The sequence below is a fragment of the Meleagris gallopavo genome, chromosome 1 (genome assembly GCF_905368555.1).
Source record: "Meleagris gallopavo chromosome 1, MGAL_WU_HG_1.1, whole genome shotgun sequence".
NCBI classification, from domain to species: domain Eukaryota; kingdom Metazoa; phylum Chordata; class Aves; order Galliformes; family Phasianidae; genus Meleagris; species Meleagris gallopavo.
Genome location: NC_139404.1, coordinates 124,336,656 through 124,360,727, shown reverse-complemented (window position 1 = coordinate 124,360,727; position 24,072 = coordinate 124,336,656). Strand labels below are relative to the sequence as shown.

At 34.6% G+C, this 24,072-nt stretch overlaps 1 protein-coding gene and 1 long non-coding RNA gene across 4 annotated transcripts in view; one reads left to right on the top strand and one right to left on the bottom strand.

Moving 5' to 3' along the window:
• Positions 1-24,072, top strand: part of STS (steroid sulfatase) — a 111,061-nt gene that overhangs the window by 974 nt on the left and 86,015 nt on the right. The window contains exons 1-4 of one of the 3 annotated variants that reach the window (XM_085212710.1): positions 20,617-20,745; positions 22,454-22,511; positions 22,587-22,939; positions 23,053-23,175. In XM_085212710.1, the coding sequence (XP_085068836.1) occupies positions 22,930-22,939; positions 23,053-23,175 (133 nt within the window). In that variant the 5' untranslated portion in view covers positions 20,617-20,745; positions 22,454-22,511; positions 22,587-22,929. Of the gene's footprint in view, positions 1-19,347; positions 19,501-20,616; positions 20,746-22,453; positions 22,512-22,586; positions 22,940-23,052; positions 23,176-24,072 lie in introns of those variants that run through there. The other 2 variants (XM_085212728.1, XM_085212720.1) reach the window with 2 other exon arrangements.
• Positions 12,175-18,089, bottom strand: LOC146545607 (uncharacterized). The gene is made up of 3 exons (XR_014880315.1): positions 17,955-18,089; positions 17,261-17,290; positions 12,175-13,949 (listed from the first exon to the last, which is right to left on the bottom strand). It is a non-coding gene; the product is annotated as an uncharacterized LOC146545607 (long non-coding RNA).

Genomic DNA, 24,072 nt, shown 5'->3' with positions numbered 1-24,072 from the left:
TGAAACTAGATGATCCTTTTCAACCCAGGCCATTCTGTGATTCTATGATACCTACCCCAACATCTCTCCCTTAAACAAATCCTTACCCAACGTTTGTGAGAAACATCCTAGACACAGACTCATACCACTTTTCTTGGAAGTGAGAGAAGAGATAAAATATCTATGGCCTTTTATTATTAAAAAGATAAAAATAAATTTATCTTCGAAAGTTGTTTTTTTGTCATTTTCATTTTGTTGTTGTTTGTTTTTAATGTCTCATTTTCTAATATTTATATTACTGCTTAGCTTGCCTATGTAATCTAAGAAAAAGGCTATGCCCTCTAAGCGTATTTTAAAAAATTCCTTGTGTAGTCATGATGTACATCTATTAGTTCTTGTGTTGTGGTAAGAAAATTGATCCTGTACTTTCAGATAGAATTTTCATTTGTACTCCTACAATGTAGTTAAGAACAATGCCTGCAACTATTTTGCTTCTCCAATAAATAATGTGCAACAACTCAATGTTCAAACACTTTTTCAGGTTGCAGTTGTCTTTGCTCACAGTTAAATGAACTTCTGAATAAACTAGCACAACTGCTCTTTTTATGTTCAAAAAAAGTCAATCTGTTAGAAGAAAGTCATTATAATCATTTCAATAGTTGTAATCCTAGTATTCTCTTAGAAGGAGTGGGTTTCTGCTGTAGGAGTGTAAGCTATTGTGGCAAAAGTTTCTAGACGGTGAGTAATGAGATTGTACAGCAGTTGTACCTGAGATGGATTCATTTGGTTTCTAACTGTAAAATGTAAAAAATAAAATGAGTTCTTCCTTATTTGTATTTGTTGGCATAGTAGCATCTGTACTTTTTGACAAGGAAAAAGCCACATCAGTCACACATTTTGTAACTGTTTTAGAGAGAAGCATAATTGTTTTGATCACAACTTCAACTCTCCCTCAAAAAAAGGGAAAATATTTACTGTTTTTAGCTTACTAAAACTCCAGTTCATGTCTTTTGACTGTTTAAAGTGCAAATGAATCTGAAAGACATTCTGTTTGAGAGAATGTATGCTACTCAAGAAGAGCCCTTATAGAATTAAGCGGTCTATGCTTAAAATGTCTATTGTTGACATTTTAAGACAGTCAAGTTCGCTGACATACTGATGACCTCAATTTGCTTTGTTATTCTGGTTCATCAGTGGTAATCAAAATAGTGTTAGCTTACTGTTTAAATTTATTCAGCATGACATAGTCTTTTCAGTAACAGAATGAAATGAGAAGAAAGTCCAAGCACAACTTCTAGTTCATAGTGGATCATAATTTTCTAGATAAACAAATAAATAAAGAAAGAAGTTTATCTAAGTTTTGTTTCAGCTATCTTAAATATTCTTCTCAAACACCTTAGTAGTAGTATTTTGTGATAGTAGCACAAATGCTACTTAGCACTAGTATTTTGTTGGTATTGGTTTTTGAAGCTGTCAAAAATTGAGAATTATGCAGTTGATTATTATTTGCTATTTTTTTGTTTTAGGCATTTTTCATGTGAAAGGAAAAATAAAAGTAGCTTTTGAGCCGTGGAAAGCATAGTGTGGTGGCAGCATAATAGCAATGAAAACTAATAATTATATGCATGTTAACCTTATTATTAAGTGTGAACTTGTGTTATTCAGAAATAATCGTGCAAGTAGGCTTGAATCCTGTAGACTGAAGAACATAGTTTTTTGTGAGTTTTTAATGCATTTAACCTTCTATTTAGGCACATACAACACATGCCAAAGCAGATGACTGAGTTTTTGTCGAGGTTTACATTTTATGGTATTATAGTGTACAAATACATGTCCAGTTTTTTAAAAGACTAAAATTAGATACACAATATCTATATCTTACAGATATTATATTATATATCTTATATCTATATCAGATATAGATATAAAAGACTACAATTAGTAATCTTTCTTACCTGAAACACGTGTTTTCTTTGAATTTGTTTTTATGATAAAATTACTTTGGTTTTATTGTTCTTTATGTGAGATAAGGTGAAAATATCCAGTTGCCTGTCCATACAGTTCTTAAGTATACAGTATGTTCTTATACACAGTCCATGCATGTCCATATCACTGATTTTGTTTTTGTTGTCCTCTTTTTTTCTGTGGTGTTTAAAAAGATGTTTTGTTACCTATAAACTTTTACTATATTACGTATTTTATGTGTGGCCCAAGACAATTCTTCTTCACTCAGTGTGGACCAGGCAAGCCAAATGATTGGACATGTACATTGTACACAGGCCACATAATGGTTTTTAGTCTTTTTGTGTTTGGTTTTGAAGCTAAAAAGTTTTCCCAATCATGGAAACTTATTTATGAAGTTCTTTTCCTGGAGAATAAAAGTTTCAGAATATGCTTAAGTGTTTTCTTGGGTAATAGACTTGAATCAAAATTGCAGTTTCCTATTTCATTACTTTATACTGTTCTTAAAATATGGATTCACTTACAGTAAATGTATAACATTGATAAGAGCATCATACACTATGTGTTTCATGTTGAAAAGGCTGACTTTTTTTTCTTCTGCAGATGCTATTGCAAAGAGGATAAACAGATTATAATCCATTTTGGTTTGAATATTAAAAAAAAAGATTCTAAAGACTTATAAATCCCTTGAATAAAATGAATGAATTACTTGAGTAATTTAAAAGCTTCATGATGATTTACGTGAACAGCTTTTAAACCTCCTAATAGTAAGAAATTACTTGGAATGACACAGAGTTAAATGTAATTTAACTCAGGTGTCAACTGAGATTCACAACAGTTGCTGTAGTTAAGCCTATAAGCCTTCGGAAAATGAAACTCCTCCCCGTGTTGAATGTCATCAAAGAAAAAATTTTTGCCTTAATGTGAATTATATTGTGTGGTTTCTGCTCATGTTTTTATGGTTGAAAAAAGGAAATCGAGCATATAGCTTAAGGCAATGAAACAGTGCTGTATTTCTGCTGTTCTACAGTATTTTTTATTGATTATAAATATATGTATATAAATATAAAAAGTCAAATGCAAGTATATCCTCCTTAACTATTAGTATGGGTATTCTTATTTCTTATGCAAAGAATATAGAGGTGTAAGAGCCCTCTATTTTCTGGATTTTAATATCTTTCACCAATTACAAGTGAGTTAGTTACAAAGGCTAGAAAGATGACGTATCATGCTTACAGGAGAAAAAAAGTGAAGATATACATCGGAAATCTATAAATTTAGATGAGGTACTATAGTAAGGTTCTTAAGCAGCAATGAAGAGTGAAACTCCAGAAGAACCTACCAAGCACAAGATGGGACAAGGGATCAAACATGTTTTTAGATGACAGTTTTTATATTTGTTGATGAGAATTGGCAATGGAATGAATAGGTTCAGAAGCTGGGAAATTAGAGTTTAATGTCATGCTTCAGGGTCATTTGTTGTTTCCATTAAAGCCAGAGAGAATAATTCTCACTCTTCTACATTACATGGCTCGTGAATTAGCCTTTTAATGTAATTTTTGGTCTTCCAGTAAAATATTGGCTGCACACAGCCAAAATGTGCAAGTGATTAACAGCATCATCACTGAAATCTTAAATGCTTAATGGATGGGTCCTACTTATCCTTAAACTATAAGAAGGATTTAGGCAGAAGGAAATGCATACCAAGATAAAATTTGAAGTGTTTTATATTGTTCTGCTTTTCCTATGACTTTCTCTTTTGGATCTCTGGTTAATCTTATTTATCTAATTTACATTATCAAAAGATCCAAAAATACTGGTTATACTTATTGGTTTCTTTGTTGACATCCGAGTTTTATGGCTATATTTTTTTTCATTTTACTACAGTTTGTTATGAATTATAGGGGGAAGAGGGGGGAAAGGTAGTGCCACAAGGAACATGTATTTCATTAACTCTTCTAACAAGACATTCCTCACTTAGTTGCCTACAATAAAGGTATAACTAAATGCAGACACCCTTCCAGTGATCACTTTTAAGTCCTGTATTCCTAAGCTGGACACTGTCCAAGAATGCAATAATTACATCATCAGATAGTAAAGAAAGAGAACAATTTGTGTTTTCTGGATAACAAGTATTGTGAGGCACTGATTTGTCATGTTTTAAAGTTTTGTGTGCGTGTAGCCCAGTCAGCATGCAAAACTGGAGAGCTGAATCTTCACAGCTCAATTCTGAATTCTGTGCTTGTCCTTAAAATGTTGTTTCTTCTCAGAAAGCAGGCCAGAGAGAAATGAGCTAGCTGACCCTCAGCTCAGAATATCTACATGCTCAGAAGTGAACACACAGTCAGTACCTAAGTAGCAAGGAGTCAGTTGGAAACCAGCTATGTCCCTTTATCTGGATTATTCTGGTCTGGGTTTCTGGATCTATCTAAAGAGAGAAGCTGTAACACCATGCCATAGCACCTCTGATCAGGGAGGAGAAATGGTGGGAAGGAAGGGGGCAGTGCTGAGCAGAGTTAGCCAGCTTCTTGAGTTGGTATTGAAGCTGAGCTGTATCAGGTATACTGACTAGGGGAGCAAAGATTTTTTCTTAGTTACAAGAATTAACGTATCTCCCAGACAAGTCAGAATTCTCTGTTGGGAATGCCTCTTTCCCTTTCTGAAGTTATTGCCCTACTTCCTCACTACACATGCAGACACATACTTGTAACATACTTCGGAACGTGCTTTTGTGGACAGCCAATGACAGAAACATTTTGTGAGCATGAACATGAAGGCTGCTAGTTATGGTGTGTGGAAATAATTCTTTATAGGTCGTATACCTATTTTAAGTTAAGCATATCATTACATGTCTTGAGAAATTAAGTTCAGAGTGTAGATAGAAAAAAAAATACAGTGTAATATTATTTCCTATTTTATAGTTGGAATTTAGCAGTGATCAATGAAGGATGTTTTCAAAAATGTTTGTAAGATGGGAAACAACACTTGTAGATACAACTAGATATTAAAGGTACGTTGAAAGAAGCTTAAAATCTCAATGCTGTCAAGTAAGTGAGAGCTTGAATTTAGTTTTTTAGCCAGTTCACTTCACCTACTAAGTGCACCTCAAACATTTTGTTTTGGGTTCTGTAAGGTGAATGCTTGCTCACAGCAGCACTACAGGACTGAAAAGTTCCTAGTTTTTAATTCAAGATCTAGCTGAATTCTTTTCATTGAGTCAGAACTGAATATGTGTAATATTTGTCCAGGATAGACATTTGTCTAAAATTTTTTGAAGTTTACAGTGAGTGATTTTCTAGAATCATAGAAAATTCTGAATTGGAAGGGACCCAAAAAGATCAAATCCAACTCTTGGCTCCATATGGGGCCACTCAAAATTCAAATCCTGGGTCTGAGAGCATAATGCAAACACTTGTTGAACTCTGGCAGTTTGGGACCATGTTCACTTCCCTGGAGAGCCTGTTCCAGGGCCCAAACACCCTCTGGTAAAGAAACTTTTCCTAACACCCAACCTGACCCTCCCCTTATGAGCTAAATGCAGTTCCTTTGGGTCCTGTCATTGTTACCAGAGAGCAGAGCTCAGCACTGTCTCTCCACGATCCTCATGAGGAAGCTGTAGGCCACCATCAAGCCTTCCCTTAGTTTGCTCTTCTCTAGGCTGAACAGAGGAACTTCAGACACTTCTCATACCTATTGCCTTCTAGATCCTTCACCAGCTTTGTTACCCTACTTAGATAGCGCCTGTTGTTCCTCTGATTTTTATTTATTTATTTATTTATTTATTTAGAATTAACATGTTTCTATAATCTTTAGAAGTCCAACACTGGATACATCAAGTTTTACAACCTTGGGTTTTACGAGTAGCAAATAGTAAGGTCACCGTCTACTAATAGGCTGCCTTCATTGCCACCAATAACAATATTCCTTTGAATTACCGTGAGTACTGAATTACTATTTTTTTTTTTCCAACAAACACAATTTTTTTTTTCCAGTAATGAATTATTTGTAGTTCTTGGGAATATTTGTTGCTACATCTGCGTAGTCAGATTGTTCTCCATATTTTAGGTCAATCAACTGTTTCAGCAAATTGTTATATAAGTTGAATATTACAGCCTATGTAGCCTATAAATAATAATCTTTTATCATGACCAAGTTTACATGTGTTTTAGAAAAGTGTGAGAGAGAGATCATTGATGGATGTTCATGATCAAACTATTGGTACCATTATGACTAGTGGAAGAAATGGATTCTAAAACCTGCTATGTCCAGGTTTGTCTTAGTGCAATTATATTTCAGAATTAAAGCATATTTCTGTCATTAGTATTTACTTGGACTTTTTATTTCCCTTTGTTTCTTTCAGTGTTTGCTGTTTCCTTTCAAAAGCTGAAAAGTTTTGTTTCTGCTTACTTGATTTAAAATCTTCTTTATGAATTTCTTCTAGCTATATCCTTATTACTTAAATATATTTGGTATTATACTCCACTAAGAGAGATCAGTGGCAACATATCTAGCCTATTAGGTGTTTTGTATGTCTTCGTGCAGTTTGAAAGATTTTTCTGCATTTTTTAAACATAAAAAAAATATAATCTTGCCAGCCTGATGAAGCAGCTATCTGAACGGAACTGTATTACAGAATGAAAACTTGTATCACTGTTTCAGTAATGTTTTGTCATTTAGTCCAGTTACTACTACCAGCAATGAGTAATGACCACATTTGACAACCTCACTCTATAATCGTATTTTTATAGTTTTTGTCCCAACAACTATGCTCCCATCTGGAAAAAGTAGGCTAATACAAATTTTGAAAAGCTATTAACAAGACAAGTTGAGTGTGTACCCAGTTAAGTAGGATGCACCACCAGAGACTCATCACCTTGAGTTGTGGTTGTGAAATGAGAAAGTATTAGGCTGCATTGTTGCATTGCAGAACTCTGAGGAAAGCCTGTATGCTTCAGAAAGAACTTCATTCAGTAGATGGCACGCTTGTCACTGATTCTCTACCAGCATTTTCTGGGATGATATCTGAACTAAAGCATCTTATACTAGGTGGAAATAAAATAAATGTTCGGTCTCTTAAAGTTTTCAACTGTTCCAGTAAGGTATCTGTTTGCTTCTGCTTGAACAACCTGGCAAAGGGTGAGAACCTGCACATACATCTGCTTTTTTTAAATTAACATATCCAGGAGAAATAACTAAATTCATTATCTAGTAGATCCAATGAAATATATCTTTTCTGTCTTGTCAGACCTTTATTTCTTTAAAGAACTTGTTTTACACATAACCTGAGGTAAATTAGGTAAATGTTATCTGATAGTAAGAATCTCTGTCTATAGTGAATGGAAAACCTGGATCATAGAATCAGAGGTTGGAAGGGACTTCTAAAGATCATCTGTTCCTGCCAGGAGCAGGAACATATACCGAGAGGGATGCTCTGAAAGTAATGCCTCCTATTTTATTATGTTGGCACAGTGTCACACATGCTCATGCGGCAACAGTAAGAACACTGTATGCAAGTTTGTCAGGACCTACTAAACATATATGAGGCTGAAGGTGACAGTTTGCTAGATCACATCATTCAGTGATGAGATGCAGTGTCACCACTACAAGCTGGAATCAAAAGGGCAGTCCATAGAGTGAAGATACGTGATTTCCCATCAAATAAAAAGTTCAAGATGCATCCCTCAGCAGGTAAAGTGATGTGCATTGTCTTTGGGGATAAGAAAGGGATGATCTTTCTGGATCCTCTCGGAACCTGGACAAACCATCTACTCTTTCTGCTGTATGGTGATGCTGACTAAGCTGAAGGCTCAAACTTTCAGAGTCAAGACAGAGAAGACAACCTTTCTCTTGCAGCATGATAATACCAGGCTCTGTGCCTGTTTGAAGACTGTGGAGCATATTGCCAATCTTGGCTGAATTGTTCTACCGCACCCACTATGTATTCTGAATTTGGCATCTTCTGACTTCCAACTGTTTGGGCCAATGAAAGAAAAAACATTTTGATGTACTCTGAACTGCACAGTCATCTGCAGTCAATAAGTTTCACAAATTCTTATCATATAGTGATTTTCCTACAGTCCTCCAGAGTAGCTAAGTGGTTAAAAAAATTTCAACTGTGAAATTTATTTCTGGTGTTCTCAGACTAAGCCAAAGAGTGAATGGATCAAAGTGTTTCCATTGTTTTTCACTGAAGATTTGCTGCAGAAGAAATACCATTAAAACCAATAATCCGATTTACATATACAAAGATCATAGGGACAACAGAACAATATCTTTTCATTCTGGATGTCTGTAACTTTCAGAATTATTTTATCAAATTAGCTACATTCTTTGGATTTTACCATGAAAAAAAAAAAATAATGGAGAGATTTTAGTTTTGTTATGTAGTTGGGATTAATAGATTTATGTACAAGTGGAACGATTTAGATGTGCTCTATCATTCTACCAGTTGACAATGGGAGTGATCTTTATTATGTTTTCTTTTCACAAGGATGCATGCAGTTCCCTGGTAGATGAACACTTAGTTCTGTTTGAGACCAAATTTTAAAGTTAGCAGAGGTGTTTTGATGAACTTAGTCTAAAGGTCTGGCTCACTGCAGCTCTGTCCTACGAGCTTCCAATAAATCCAGTCAGGGATTTTTGAACCTACCTTTCCTTCCAAACACATTTTCAAAAATATTTTTCTTTACGCATTCTGAGAATTTAACTCTATTATGCATATGGATGTTCATATGTAGGTGAGCAGATATTGTTTCAGACTTTGTGTCTAAAGACGCAAGTAGCTTTCAGCTACTGCAGGACAGTTTTTTTCAAGTTGTAATGTAGAACTAACATTTATTATTTGTATTTGAGATAAAGTAGAGAAAAATTAGAATGCTTTTAGTGTTCTTATTTTACAATACTATTTTAGAGTACAGGGAAAAACACAGGAGAAAAGCTCTGAACAAGCTGTGCTGATTTCTTGAAGCAAAGAAAAATGTAACAAACGTTGCATGTAGGTAGCTATTCAGAAATATTGTTTCAGTTTGATTTGTCCCAGTCATTCATTTAGCTTCAGTATTTTGCCTGAAAGGAAAATGAAGTTCTGTATTTAGAATGTGAGAGTTGTGTCACTGGTAGCAGTTGTTGCATTTCTTTAGATGTAGCTTCCTGATCAAGTTTTGTTGTTAAAAATAAATATATTGTGGTAGATGGAGGAATATAATACACAAACTAAAAGCTTAATGACTGAGTTTTAGTATTAGAACTTCCTGGGAGTAGTCATTTTCTGTGCTCATGTCAGTTCTAAAAGAACAGGTAGTAATCAAAACAAGATTAGCTCTGGTGTACACTATTTATGTAGAAAGAATTTCTTAATTGCACCTAAATAAGACATCAGGTGGAAGAGTCCAAAAAACAATGATCTGAAATAATGCTTCTGAAGGTGTTTTAATACAGTTTTTTAAACATTGCTATGTAGGTATTCTGCAGTAATGTTTACAATGTGTACTGAAGGCAGAAATATACCTGCAGTTCTTGCACTACCCTAGTTTTCCAAGAATACGTGACAATGTCAATAGCATTTGAAAACCCTGATAGAAGATCTTCAGTGGCAAACTAAGATGAGTTCTTGCTAAGTTTTGTATGTATTTGCATTTTGAAAACATGTTGAAATCGTTCCTACCAGTGAATTAGTTTCTTATCAAAAAGCAATGTAGGCGTTGTATAACAACACATTCTGTTTTTTTTTCACTGTTGTCCTTCTCTTTTCCCCTCCACCCTTCTGCTTCAGCTCACATGACTGGACTTTGCACTCATTTACTGATAACACAGGCACAGCCATCTTGTTTGAAAACTAGAGGCAGAAACAGAAACAATTCCATGCTGCAAGGTAAAATGCCCCTCCTATACCCAGATATATTTTTTTATATATAGTTTCATTGTAAACTTTGAGTTCATCCATTGTTGGTGTTCATATTCTTTCACAGCTCAAAGCAAATTCTTCATGACTGGAAGTTAGTAATTATGGGAAGTAATAACATGCAATGCTGTCTTTTTCTTATTAGGTTAATGTATTTTACGTAAGAAAGAAAAAAGCCATACTAATACTATGTTTTTTGCAATAAAATACATTTTATTAAGTACTGCAGTGGAATAGAACATTCCCTGCCTACAGTGGGCTAAAAAGAGCATAAGCTTTACTTGAATTTTGAAAGCATTCTGAATGAAAAATAAAGCAGATTGCTTATGTAGTAGAACATTTTCCAGCTGTAACTTTTTTTTCTTACCACTTAAGCTCTGGCTGTTTAAAAAGTAATGTTAGAAGTGTATATAATTTTGATAAAAGACTCTTTCAAGATCCAGTGGAAATAAATTGTTAAACAGTTTAGGAGATGACTAGGTTTCAAAATAAGCCTGGAGTTTTGAAGTGACCCTGGTTTATTAGCAATGTAATCTAAACAAATCTCTGATTCAAAGGTGGAAAAGTGTGAGACTTAACTATGACTTTTTAAGTGATATTAAATAAAGCTAATCTCTTCCTTTGTATTCTCATACACATCCAAACTGTTAACTGAGTGTAAACATGGTTACTGAGGAAACAATATCCATAAGGGGAACTACTGAGAGAGGATGGCAAGAAATAAGAGAGGAAGAGAGCAGGTACAGAAGATGTCATAGCTTCTAAATAGGTTCTATGTGCCAGGTTTCTACAGAACTCTATTTGGGCAAGCACCTGAGACAAAAAGAAAAGAAGATGAAAATAGAAGTCCATTTAACAAAAAAAATATATGTTCAAAAGAATGCATGAATCTGACCACATGTATTGCTATGCAGTTTTGTAATGACTCATTAATAATATGGATTCCATACGCCTTGTTTTCTCACAAACACATTTTCTGCCTTAGGGTACTCTTCATGTGGATTTTAAGTGGTACAAACCTGTATTTGGGTGTTCAGTCCCTGTCAGACTAGCAGCTGAGGCTCTTCTAATACCTGGAGAACCACAGTAGCCAGCGGGGGAAGCACTGCATATTGTTGCCTGGTGGAAACCTTACTTAGTGGGGATTGAAGTCAAGTAGGGAGGAACAGCAGCAGCAGGAGTAGTGATGGAGCATTAATGGAAACAGCAGCACCTGGGCATGCAGAACTGGACGAAACAAGCAGCTGCATCCAAGAGGTATTCAGTCTGAATCTGTATTGACATGACAATAGTATGGGATTCATAAAGAAGAAATAAGAACATGGTTGAGAAAGATTAGGATTGTAGAAGAGTTTGTACGGTGATTTCTTGATTTTATAAGAGAAAGTTTGGGGATGAGGAGGTATGAAAGAAAATCAGTTTAGAGTGAGAAGAAGGATTAAAGGTAGTCTGGACATTTCAGATGAGTTGCCAAGAAATGTTTAACAAGAATCATGACTGTACCACTCCAGGCTGTGAAAATGCACATTTTAACTGCTTCAGGCTCAAAATTGCACTGATACTGGATTTTTTGTGTCCTGGACAAATATTTGAAATTAAAAGGCCAAGGTGTAAAGATAGTCTGTTCTTTTTGTTCTTTTTTTTCACTTCCCTTCCCTCCCCCCGCCATGCTGAAAAATCAGAATCAATTGAACAGTCATATTACAAAGATATCTTAGGAAACAGAGCTCAGACAGACTGTTTCTCCTCTGACATTGTCTTAAACTAGACAGACTGGTATGCAAACTTGTTTTCTTCTAGAATCCCTACCATTAAAAGCTGATGACATGGATTACTCATTTACAGATGTTACTCTTACCTACGTAAGAAGAGTTACATCTTCCATTTATATCAGTTACTAAAACTGACAACTGAATATGTTGTCTATTATGGCAGTTGTTAATAGTAGCAGTAAATTATTAGTTCTGAGAAATGCACATCAGACAAAAAATATGTTCTTTTTTCCACTGATAGGCAGAATCTAACCTTAAGAACATAACTATGTGTCATATCTAAGGGCATTGAACGAAGGAAAAAAATTACTTGCAGATGTTCTGATATGATTTAAAAAACACATTACTCATTTCAAACATACTTGTAGCATGTTCCACTCCAGGCCAGAAGATAATTAGATTCCTAGAGCTATTACTGAGGAACTCTTCAAATGTTAAAGGAAAGTTAATACTGATGTGCCACAAGAAATGGAAAAAAAAATAAATAAATCTTGATATACTTTTTATATTTCTTTATGATCTTGAAATGTAATAAAAAATAAGATGAAAATGAAATGAGCAAATATAGTGTTGAGCAAATGATAATTTTCATTCATTCTGTTGTGTTGGGATTTTGACTTTTTTAATATGTGTTCTGTTTTAATGGGAAGTATGTATAAGTTGTGTAGAGTCCCTATGAAAGAGAAAGGGAAAACCAGATAAAAGAAGGAGAGAGGGAATGGAAAGGGGAAGGCGAAGTGCAAAAGTTTATTCAAAGGGATCTTTTTAACTTTCCCTTTTTCATGTATTTCTGTAGTGCACTACATGTATTTCTCTGCTGTTTCTTCTAGATGTTTTTTTTTTTGTCAAACATCCAGGACCTATTTAAGCTGCTTCTTGTCTTATAAGTGGATATTTTTAGTTGGATAATTATTTACTGTTTCAGATATCCTTTTTAAGACATTAATTCTAACTGTTGCCTAATCCTATTCTATTTAAATAATTTCTCTCAAATATTTTGCTAAGCTAAGTATATTCACAAGGTTGATTTTTTTGTGTTTTTTTTTTTATTATTTTTTCTTCATAGGAGTGTGAGTCAACTATTCATTTGTCCTCTAAAATTAGTACATGATTAAAGCTTTAAGATTCAGATAAAAAGTTTGCTAATGTATATGCATTATTTTGTTAATGTGTTTGTCACTTGGCTTGTATATTTTTTATGAGAAGATTCTGATCTGTATAGCTTGTAATCAGGCAACTGTGTAATAACTTTGCAGCTCATAATCCTTTTTCTAATTACAAAGTTTTTTGATTTTTTTTTGGTAAGATTTCTTTTGTTTCCAACAGCAGTATTGGTTTTTAAAACTGTTTATTGTTTAAAATGAATAATTCTGGTGAATTACCTTTATATTAGAACTAGTAAGAAAATGGCTTATCATCTTACTATGTGTATATATGTATTATGTTTCTGAAGCTTTTTTGTCACCATATAAGAGGACAGAATAAAAATTATGAATAATTCCATTTATTCTAATTTCCATTGAGTCTTAAAAAAAAAATGTGACTTTGATCAAATTTTTTAGATCTGTTCAAAGTAACAGCAAAAATAAGGGGACATGACAAGGGGAAATGGTTTTAAGTTGAGGGAGGGAAGATTTAGGTTGGATGTCAGGGGGAAGTTCTTTACAGGGAGAGTGGTGAGGTGCTGGAACAGCTGTCCATAGAAGTTGTGAATGCCCCATCCCTGGAGGTGTTCAAGGCCAGGTTGGATGGGGCCCTGGACAGCCTGGTCTAGTATTAAATGTGGAGGTTGTTGACCCTGCCTGCGGTGAGGGGGGAGATTCATGATCCTTGAGGTCCCTTCCAACCTGAGCCATTCTGTGATTCGGTGATAGGTGCACTGCTACTCTCTTTTCTCCTACTCTTTACTTGTGAGGACAAGCATGTGACCAGAATGGGTATATTGCCATGTGTGATGAGAGATAGGGAGACCTGGTATTTGGGCCTTTGGGAAGGTGCATGACCTTTTCATGAGTCTCCAGACAGTACCCAGACACAATCACAGACCAGTTCTTGCCATGTCAGAACCTTTAAGTGCTTTATTTTTCTGTGGGAAGGTAATAGGTTCTACCCTGAAAGAAGGTAATAGGCTCTAGCAATGGCTGGCTGGTCACCTGCTGCTTTGGTTTCCCAGTGTCTTTGTAGCCTTTAGGGAAGAAGGCAGCGTGGAAGAAGCTGTGAACCACAATCAAACTGCACTCACAATCAGTCAGTTGGTCGCCTCTGACAACATTTCTCTTGAAATATCATCTGGTTCAGGTAGCAGCAGGGAATGCAATTTCTGTTCTGTCAAAAGTCTGTCAGAGATAAAGTTTATTTGTCTGATTACACTTGTGAATGTAACCTAAATACAGGGTTGGCTGTAGCTGACTTTATTCATAGACTGAATTACCAATACTCCTATAAAACACTCTTTGCTGTTGGATGTAAGCATTTGTACCTTTTTTTTTTTTTTTTTTCCTAATTAAGAATAATGAAACACTAGGGTACTTAGGACAGAATATTCATCAGATTGCCATACAGTCTGGAAAGGAAAAAGTGCTATGTGCATCTCTTGAAAAATTTTGCAGCTAAAACTCATTAAGAATTGTCCCCAGTTCACAGGTACCAGTGGTATTGCACAAAGCGATACGCTGTTATACTAGTACCACTGGTAGAACACATCATACTAATGAAAAAGTACATTGGTTGTGTACTACATAACACGGATTTTTTTCCTCCTATTGTATGCTGAGCACACACAGACAATCCATAAACAAGTTGGGATACATTTCATGCATCTTTATTCCTTTTATATACACACTGCCTAAATTAGGTGTTTAGGCTCTCTTTCTTTGGGAAAAGTCATGAACATTACTTTCAGCATTTCATCGTATCAGTCTTAAGAAGCGTTGAATCATCCTCTTAACATGTTTGTCTCTTCCTACTAATTAGAGAGGATGCCTAGATAATTAACTCAGGCTAAATACATAACTTTAAGATGAATAAAATTCAGACGGATTGGTTTGCCATGACTGCTTAGTTGATAAAAGCCATATAGGCTTCTAGCTCCTCTGTGTGTAGAATTACACTGTGTGAATGAAACCTTTTTTTCAGTTATTGACTCTGACACAGTAAGTTATATTGAGAGTCCTTGAGTGCTGTCATAATGAAGGCATAAATAACAATAGAACTGTTTTAAAAATAATAATCTCACATTCTGAGAACAAATTTATGCAAATACAATTTCTGTTTTCTTTAAGTGGAACATCCTTTTGGAAATAGCATAACATACTGGATCATTTTATTTATGTTACTTGTTAGCCTTACATAGCAAAGAAAAATTTACTGGCTGTTTCACAGCAATCTCTGTAGTAAACCATTTTGACTAGAAAAGTTGTTTTAGGTAGTGGGAAAAGCAATAATATTATGTTATGCAATCCAAAGCTTTGATCCTGACATACTCCAGAGGATACCATTGAGTAACTCAGGAGAGACAGTTTTTGTCATACAATTTCTTCCTCTCTTCCATTTGGAACTCTTGAAACATCCACTTCACACATTATCTAGCTCCAGTATATAACAAAAACCTGACTCAACGGCTTTCAAAATATTAATTAAGCTAGATATCAAGAATGAATTTAAGCGAAGCCCTCAAATATGTAAGGAAGTGTCATATTACATTGTTTAATGTAGCACTGTAAAGATCTTATTTTTAAAGGGCATACACATAAAAAGCAAATGTTAATACTTGCATATGTCAACATTTCATCATTATATAATATTTTCTGAAGTGAGCTGCTATAAATTTCAGAGAGGAAACTTTCTCATCTCTCTTACCTTTCCTTTTCATCAAAATCTAATTGTATTGCACTATATCTTTAAGCTAAACACAAAACACATGCTGACATAAAACACTGACCTAAAATTCTTCTAACTGTAAACACTGAGCAGAGATGCATTCTTCATATATGCATATATGTATATACATCTTAATAATGTGCAACTACAGAATCTGAAAGATTTCTTTTAGCACATTAGACCACCTCTCTGGGAAATTACATGATATTATTAGTACTAATTATACTGTTATTATTATTAACAGTTAATCATGATTTACTTTTTTTTTTTTTTAAATCTCTCAGGCCTTTGACAGATAGGATGACTACCTGTGGTACTCCTTTATTTCACTGCTGACCAGTCCACATTCAGAATTAAATTTCTAACGAGTATTTGTCTGGCAGAAGGACTGTTGTTGAACATTAATTGTGGAACTAATATACATATCTAATCATACAGTTTGAAGTTTTTTTGTTTTGTTTTCTTTTAAATAAAACTAATGAAAAACTATATTAAAAAACAAAATCTTATCTTCCATTCATGATATGATTTACTACAAGAAAAAAAAAGGTTTATTATTTAACAATACTGCTGTTAAGTTCTGTAATTTTGTTGAGATTAAACTAGTAAATTTTTGAGAGATCATTTTAAAAGGATACTTAAATTGAACTCATGTCTGACAGAGGCTTTGTGGCTTTGTCTAAATTTGATTCAGACCCAGCAGATAATCATGGCAGAACAAGAAATTTGTTTTTTCTTGTGTTTTCTAAGCTTATTTTATGTGAAATTTCTGTCTTACAATAAGAAACTTTTAATAATTTAAATACAGATTTTCATTTATGTAAATAATGTTCAAAAAAATGAATCTTATTGCTGAGACTAAATTACTAGTTAGGATGTTATAATTGAATTTTTGCATGATTTTAGTCTGTTGCAAATGCAAAGTACATTTTGTTTATCTAAGTGAAATACCATTAGGATCAGGTCAAAAGAGTATTGTTTTATTTATCTTTTGGAGGTATTATGAAATAAAGGATGCAACAGATAGAACTGGTTTCTGTGAGAGAAATTGGGACTTTTGAGTGAATCTTCATCTAGCAACATAAATTTATCAGTCAAGCAAGGCTTTTTTTTTTTTCTTTGCATATCACTTTATGGTAGCACAACAATTTTTTAATGAGATGAAAATATTTAAATGTTGCTTATTTCATCAGAAAGCATACCTTCAAGAATGAAGTATAAGCATTGTCTCCATTATATTAGAAAAGTAGTTTAGAGATAAGTTGTTTATTCAGTTGGGAAGGAGAGGATTCCAAAGAGTTTCATATGATCACTCTAGTAAGAAATGCACAAGTATGTAGTAATCAAGATAAGGTTATAACAATGAAGCATATAGCCAATTATCCTTTGGGGTGGGGAGGTGGGAGGAAAGACAAGTCTTTGGCTTTTGTATGATTTGCCAACATTTTTTATGCAGAAAGTTAGAAGGAGTGTTTAATAAGTCCATCTGAAATAAAAACAAATAGTGGATAATAGCTATGATTTGTTTTCTTCAATTGTTTCTTACACTTTTTTTTAATCTTTTTAAGATATATTTTAAATATGTATTAGAAATCCAAAAATGTAATTTGCAGATGTGTTGAAAAAGTTGCATAGGTGTGTATATGGATGCATCTGTCTACATATGCATGTAATTTCACATGCAGTAATTAAATAAGTTGTTATAGATTGAAACAGCATGTATGAAATCCGTACCCTTATATGACTTTCATTATACGAAATTAAGTACCTTCTTAAATCTTCCCAATTTAGCATTCACCTAAGGAAGAGAGGAAGTATTATTAGTATTATTAGTCCTATTATATCATAGGGAAAATGAAACAGGAATTCAAAATTGCATTAATGTATGCTCACCAGTGCTGAGTATAGAGGGTCCTGTACTCCCCTTTTCTGCTGCCAACACTATTTCTGAGACAAGCCAGAATGCCATTGGCCTTCTTGGCCACTTGGGCACACTGCTGGCTCATGTTTAGCTGAGCACTGACCAACACCCTCAAGTCCTTTTCCCCTGCACAGTCTTCCAGCCGCTCTGCCCCAAATCGGTAGTGCTGCCTGGGATTGTTGTAGCCAAAATGCAGTATTTGGCAGTTGGTCTTATTGAACTTCATCCCACTGGCTTTAGCCCAGCTACCCAGCCTGTCCAGACCCCTCCAGGCCCCCTGTAGGGCCATTCTACCTCCAAGCAGATCAACACATCCTCCCACCTTATTGTCATCTGCAAAGTTACTGAGGGTGGATTCGATTCCCTTGTCCAGGTTGTCAGTAAAAATACTAAACAGGACAGGCCCCAGTTCTGACCCCTGGGAAACACCATTTGTAACCAATCAAGTCTTATCTGTGGAGGCTCTTCTTTCCATTTCCCTTCACCTTCCCCAGTCATAGCTCCTCAGCTCTTTTATCCCACATAGTCCCAGTTCTCTCACCTTTTTTCCTCAATTTATCTATCTGTCCACCATCATACTGTCTCTTCCTGTTTCTTAAACTCTCTACTATTTCTCCCCATTTCAACCCACAACTCTTATTTCATCTGGGTCTCTAATTTCCTTCCTTGATTTTTATTCAAGTCAGAACAAGTTCTACCAGTTGTGACTACTGCATGCTTATGGATGCTTTTGCCCACCACACCTCAGTGATTTATGAATTGTTCTCCCTTGATGTTTAGTCCCTTTGTACAAGCTCTCTTTCGCAGTTCTGGCTTACATTCTTTCCAGTTGCTTTTATTTATCATAACTCACTGATTTACAACCTTTTCTTTCTTGATCTTCTGTCCACATTCTCTCTGGAAATTTTTGTTCCTGGTTCTTTTTCCTACTCTTTTGCTTTCAAAATTTCTACCTCATTGTCCTCCATTTTCCTTTTTGTCCCAGTGTAAGCAAGTGTGCAGGTGGGACTCATACCTCATCTGTGTTTGAAAAAAGGTTGCCAGAATCCAGAAAAGACGGAAGTATCACTAGGGGTAAAAGAGAAAAAAACCTGTGTTCTCTTTTGCTGAATGTACTTGGCACTGTCCATCAAAGCCTAGTGTTGCTCAAATTCAGCCAGAGCATAGTCAGTTTAAACAGAGTTGCAAATCCCTATGTAGGTAAGATAGCATTCATAGCATTCAGTATAGCAATGTGTACATTACGTTACTCTTCCTGTTTGAAGTTAGATAAAGCATGAGCTATTTTTATAGAACATTATTATTTGTAAAAAAATGTTTACACAGTTTTGTTATAGGCCAGATTTTTGTGATTTTTTTTTCATAAATATGCCTTTCAATAATTTTGCAGTGCATATTTTTATCTCCTTTGCCATGTTATTTTATCCTGTCTGCAAATAGAATTTTCCTTTGCTGAAGAATTATTCACGCACTTATTTCAGTAGCAGAACTGCTTTTTCTGCAATGTACATTTGAAATTTTGATTCTAAATTATTTCAATTTCTACGTTCCTAAAATCACATTTATACTTCAAGAAAATAATACTACTTTTTAATGTAATGGTTTATTTCTCTGTAGTACATCTATGTACACAAAAGTACTATCATAGAGGTTCTAACTGGTTGTTTGTTTTTATTTAAAAACCTCAGTAAACACTTGGAAAGAATGACTAATTGTTTAACAAAAGATGCATTTTTAATTTAAAAAAAATATAGGTGAGAAAACGCAAAAAAATCTCTTAAGAAGCAAAAGAAAAATTGAGAATCCAACTCTTATCTTCTGCTATTCTGCTATAGAATCTAAGGCAATAATATTAGAATAAATTAACTTATTTATTTATTTATTTATTTTTAAGTCTTTATCTCTTACCATTTTCTCTTGTTCTTGTACACCAGGAAGAAGATGGGACTCCTTTTATTTTTAATGATTTTCCAGTGTGCCATAAATAGTGTCAATACCTACAGTGTTTCAAACCCCAATGTTGTTTTACTGATAGCTGATGATCTTGGTATTGGAGACCTGGGATGTTATGGAAACAGAACTTTAAGGTATAATTATATGTTTGGGGGTGTCAGAGCTTTATGTTGAGGCTTTTCTATGGATTTATCAATTTAAAACAAAACAACAACAAAAAAACAGATTGTATACAATTCTTTCTGTAGAATAGAATATTCAACCTTATATTCATTACATCATTAGCTGATGTATATACCCAGACAAAAAGTTGAAACATAAACAGAACTGAGCAACCAACTGTGATGGACTATTCTCCACTGCACTGCTCATGGGCAGAGATAAGGAGAGGGAGATCATTCACCAAATACCCTCACAGGCTAAAACAGACTCAGTGCAAAATAAATTAATCTTTTTGTTCCCAACTATTAACAGACTAGAAAATGTCATCCTTCCCAAACTGATCTCGTATGGGCTTCCCACAGGCTGCAGCTCTCCCAGCACTGCCCCAGCATGACTCTGTACTGAGGAGCCCACCCTTCAGGCACTGCCCTTCACAGGCCCCATGGGCAGCAGCTCCTCCAGCCCTCCTGCCCCACCACTGCTCCTCTTCTGGGCTCCAGGGAGCTGCTGCTCCATCCTGGAGCACCTCCTGCCCTCCTGCTGCACCTTAGTGTGTGTTGGGCCATTCCTGTCATATTTCTCACTCCTGAGAGCCAGAACAGCTCAAATAAGTATACTCTGTGTAGCGACAGTTCAGAATTTCATCTCTGGAGTATGAAAAAATTTCTTGTTATCATAGATGATATCATATACGATGTTGCAGATAGTAAAAAGTCTATTGGAAAATTAATATTTCTGACTAAATTTGAACTTTTATGTGAAAGGACTACTGTTTCTTGAGGTTATAGTCATTAATCTTGTAGGTTAGTGACGTACCAGAACACGCAGTAGCTCTTGGTCAGTTTTCATTTCTAGTATTCTCTCTGTAGAACTAAAGGCACAGGATTTACTCCTACAGTAGCCAACTTTTGTCTGCATGATGACAAGGTTCTCAAGCAGATATGGAAGCTTGGATGTGCTACTGTAGCTAATATTAGAGTCATAAACTGTGAACATTAATAACTTGGAGTCTAATATACAAATCTTTATCTCATCATGCCTACTTTTAAATAATCCTTTTTTTTTTTTTTTTTTTTTTTTTTTTTTTTTTTTTAGAACAACCAATATTGACAGGCTAGCAAAAGAAGGAGTGACACTTACTCAGCATTTAGCAGCATCACCACTGTGTACTCCAAGCAGGGCAGCTTTCTTGACAGGGAGTTACCCTATCAGATCAGGTAAAATACAAATATGTTTATTTTATATATAAATAAACTATATATATCTTATTTTATTTGCAGTGAACTACATTTTTGCTCTGCCTTTTTCTTATGTGTTTACCAGGTTAGGTACTCATTTCAGTGTCTAATCAAGCTATGGAGAGTTGGGCAACATTTGAAACCTTCTGTACATGGTAGATTTTCTCACTGCCCAAGAGTTCACACATAAATAAAGCTTTCTATCGAGTTAGATATTTTTAAAAACACTGAGAAAGAATTGAACTATGGTTTTTTAATGGCAGTAACAGCCAAACTCCATTGATTTCCTCCACTGTCCAGGACTGTGAGGTGTTCACCTCTTCAGTTGTTTCATATCTTTTCTTTCATATCTTTTGTTTCATAACTTGCCATACAGTGTTAAGTATCCTATGAATGCATATAACTTCTCTTATTTCAAATCGAAAGCCAATATGAGACAGTATAGAACCTGTTTATTTTAGTGTGCTGAGACTGATCTCCTCTATGCTTAGGCATGCAATTTTAACATTCTCCCAACATAATTTTTTAGCAGGAATCATTATACATTAATCAGATCACTTGTTCATTAGTGATAAAACATCCTGTCCTTGCTTCTGGGAATGAAAGCAAAGCAAGACTCTGGAGCCTACTTGATACATTCATGTTCATTCAAATCATGTAACAAGCTTCTGCAAAAGTGCCAGCTAACATAACTTGCTAAATTTCCATTACATTCAGCTGCAAAGGAAAATTTTATATACTTATTACAGTTATATTTCTATTAATATTTACTGTAGGTAAAACCAGAGGTCAGTTTCTATTATAGACCTTGTTCTTCAGAAAAATTAGCATTTGAACTGATTTTTGTTCTTAAATGGTCTGTTCTCAGTTATACCTAATAATTTCCATGTGCATGCAAAAATTGAACTCTGCCTTAACTAAATTATGAAATTGTTAAATATAGACTACTCTGAAATATCAGTGAAGAATTAGTAGAAAATTGTTACAGAAAAAGCTAGAATCACAGTTTGTTTGTTTTAAAAAAAAGTAATATTTTTCTGCATCTCTAGGAGTTTTATATTTCAAAATATAGTATTTGATTAGACACAAACTCAGGGAAAGATACTGATAAAAAAAATCATAGTTTTATGATTTGTTTCTGATAACTTAAAGGAATTATATGGATTTCAGTTAAGAGAGATCAAAGTACACCTTGAAATGAAATATGGATATGTATAGACAACTAAAACTGCCTAAACCATTGATTACTAAAACTGATGTTGCTGTGCAAGGTGAAAATCTGAAGTCAGCATTTGAAAGACAGAGAGATCTCTTTAATAAACTGATCTAACAAGTCTTTTTCTCTTCTAACCACAATGGATACCTGAGGGAAGATTCTGGTTGTCTAGATCAGTCATGTAATTTTGGCACTGCAGTCATTCAAGTTGCATAATTCAAACTTCCTGAAGATACGTCTGCACAGATTTGCATGGATATCCTGTGTTCTGTCTGTCTGCACTCTGAGCCAACTCTCATCTAGAATCCTAGTAATCTAATTTTAATGAACCTGAACTCTCTAGTTCATCATCCTGAGAGCAGCTTATAAGCTCAAGTTAGTGTTTTCAGACTCTCAGTGCATAGAAATTACTGTGCCTTATTTAGATGTTGTCTTACTAGCTGATGACTGATTTTGCTTTGATACTCTCAGGCTGGAAGTCAGTCATGTATGTTCAGGCTATTGGAGCACTGATTTTCTCCCACCAAAGGTGAGTGCCCTAGACACTGTTTCTAAAGTCACGCTCTCTTGCTCTTTTTTGACCTCATGATATTTATGTACCTAGCTGAAAGACTGCCTTGCATCCACTGCCTTCTTTCAAATTACCTTGAAGTCATGAAGAAAACCATGTATGAGGAAAGTGGAAGTTTTGGGAGAAGAACCTGGAAAGTGTCCTCAAATCCATTCCTTCTCCATGTCCAAGAAAAATAAATTATGCAAGCTCAATTTCAAGTTATGTTATATCTTAGAATGCTTACTGGTCTTGCAGCTCTTTGTGTGATGGCTGAACCCACATTCACAGCAACAGAATTTCCATTTTCTCCACTTTCCATTTTCTGGTAAAAATACAGGAAAAAAAATCAGCTGAACAGCTGAAAACAGATGACAGTATCTGACACTTGTGTTTCATGACTGCAGGTAATATGTCATTTATATGATACTACTTCAAGAAAAAAACATGAGTTCAGGAATAATGACTGAAAACTGTTTCACTGTGTTATCTAAGTCTCATTCATTCTCACTGTATTCAGGAATGGCTGCTTTTTCACGAGTTGGTGTCTTCTTATTTTCTGCTTCTTCTGGTGGACTTCCTTCTGAAGAAATAACATTTTCCAAAGTCCTGAAGCAAAGAGGTTATGCAACAGCTCTTATAGGTAAGATTGCATAAATATGTAGCATTTTTTTCATTCTTTTGAATAAAAGAACCTTAGTTTTCTATGTAGAGCATTAGGGGTCTGTATTAAGGGTCTCCACAGCATAATAATGATTTTTTTCCACCACAAAGCTGAGCATGTTCCCATGAATATATGAAACACAAATCATGTAAGTATGTCTAATTCTCTTGTGCAATTGCAGTTTCATTTGCAAGATACAAAATTAACATGGTGAACAAACTGAAAATGAATCAGTCTTGAAAAGTTTTCAGTATACATAAACTATATTTCAGTATAAGTAGAGACGATGAAGGATTCCAGAGTACAGGTCATCACAGAGGTGTGTTCCGTTTCATTTCACCAGTTTTTGGATATTCATAAAATAGTGTTCTACTTGGGCTGTCTGAATTTTCTTCTTACTCATTTATAGGAAATCCCAAGATATGGTAGATGTTTAGTGAAAAAACAATGTTTCTCTTGTATTTCACAGAATGTTCAAACAACTAAATGAAGCATAATATCCAGCGATAAATGTATATTAATGGGTAAAAGGAATCCTACTAAATTCCCATTAAACAGAATTGGAATTAATATCACAGAAGTTCACTTTTAAATAATGTGAAATGTTTTTATTTTTTTCTAGTTTTACCATTGATTTTTTCTACATTGATTACAGTTTAGCTTATTTCTATGAAGTAGTACTAATGCTACACACTGCACTTTTCTTCACTAGAATTTCAAGGAAATGGTTGTTTGGAGAACAAAATGCAGCAGTGTTACTACATTCTTTTGGAAGATGAATGCATCCAATTTCATTTTAAAATGTAACAGAAGCTTGTAATTTGGGAATTATTTCTTGTTTAAAAATCTGACTTTAGCAAGGCTAGCAATTCATAC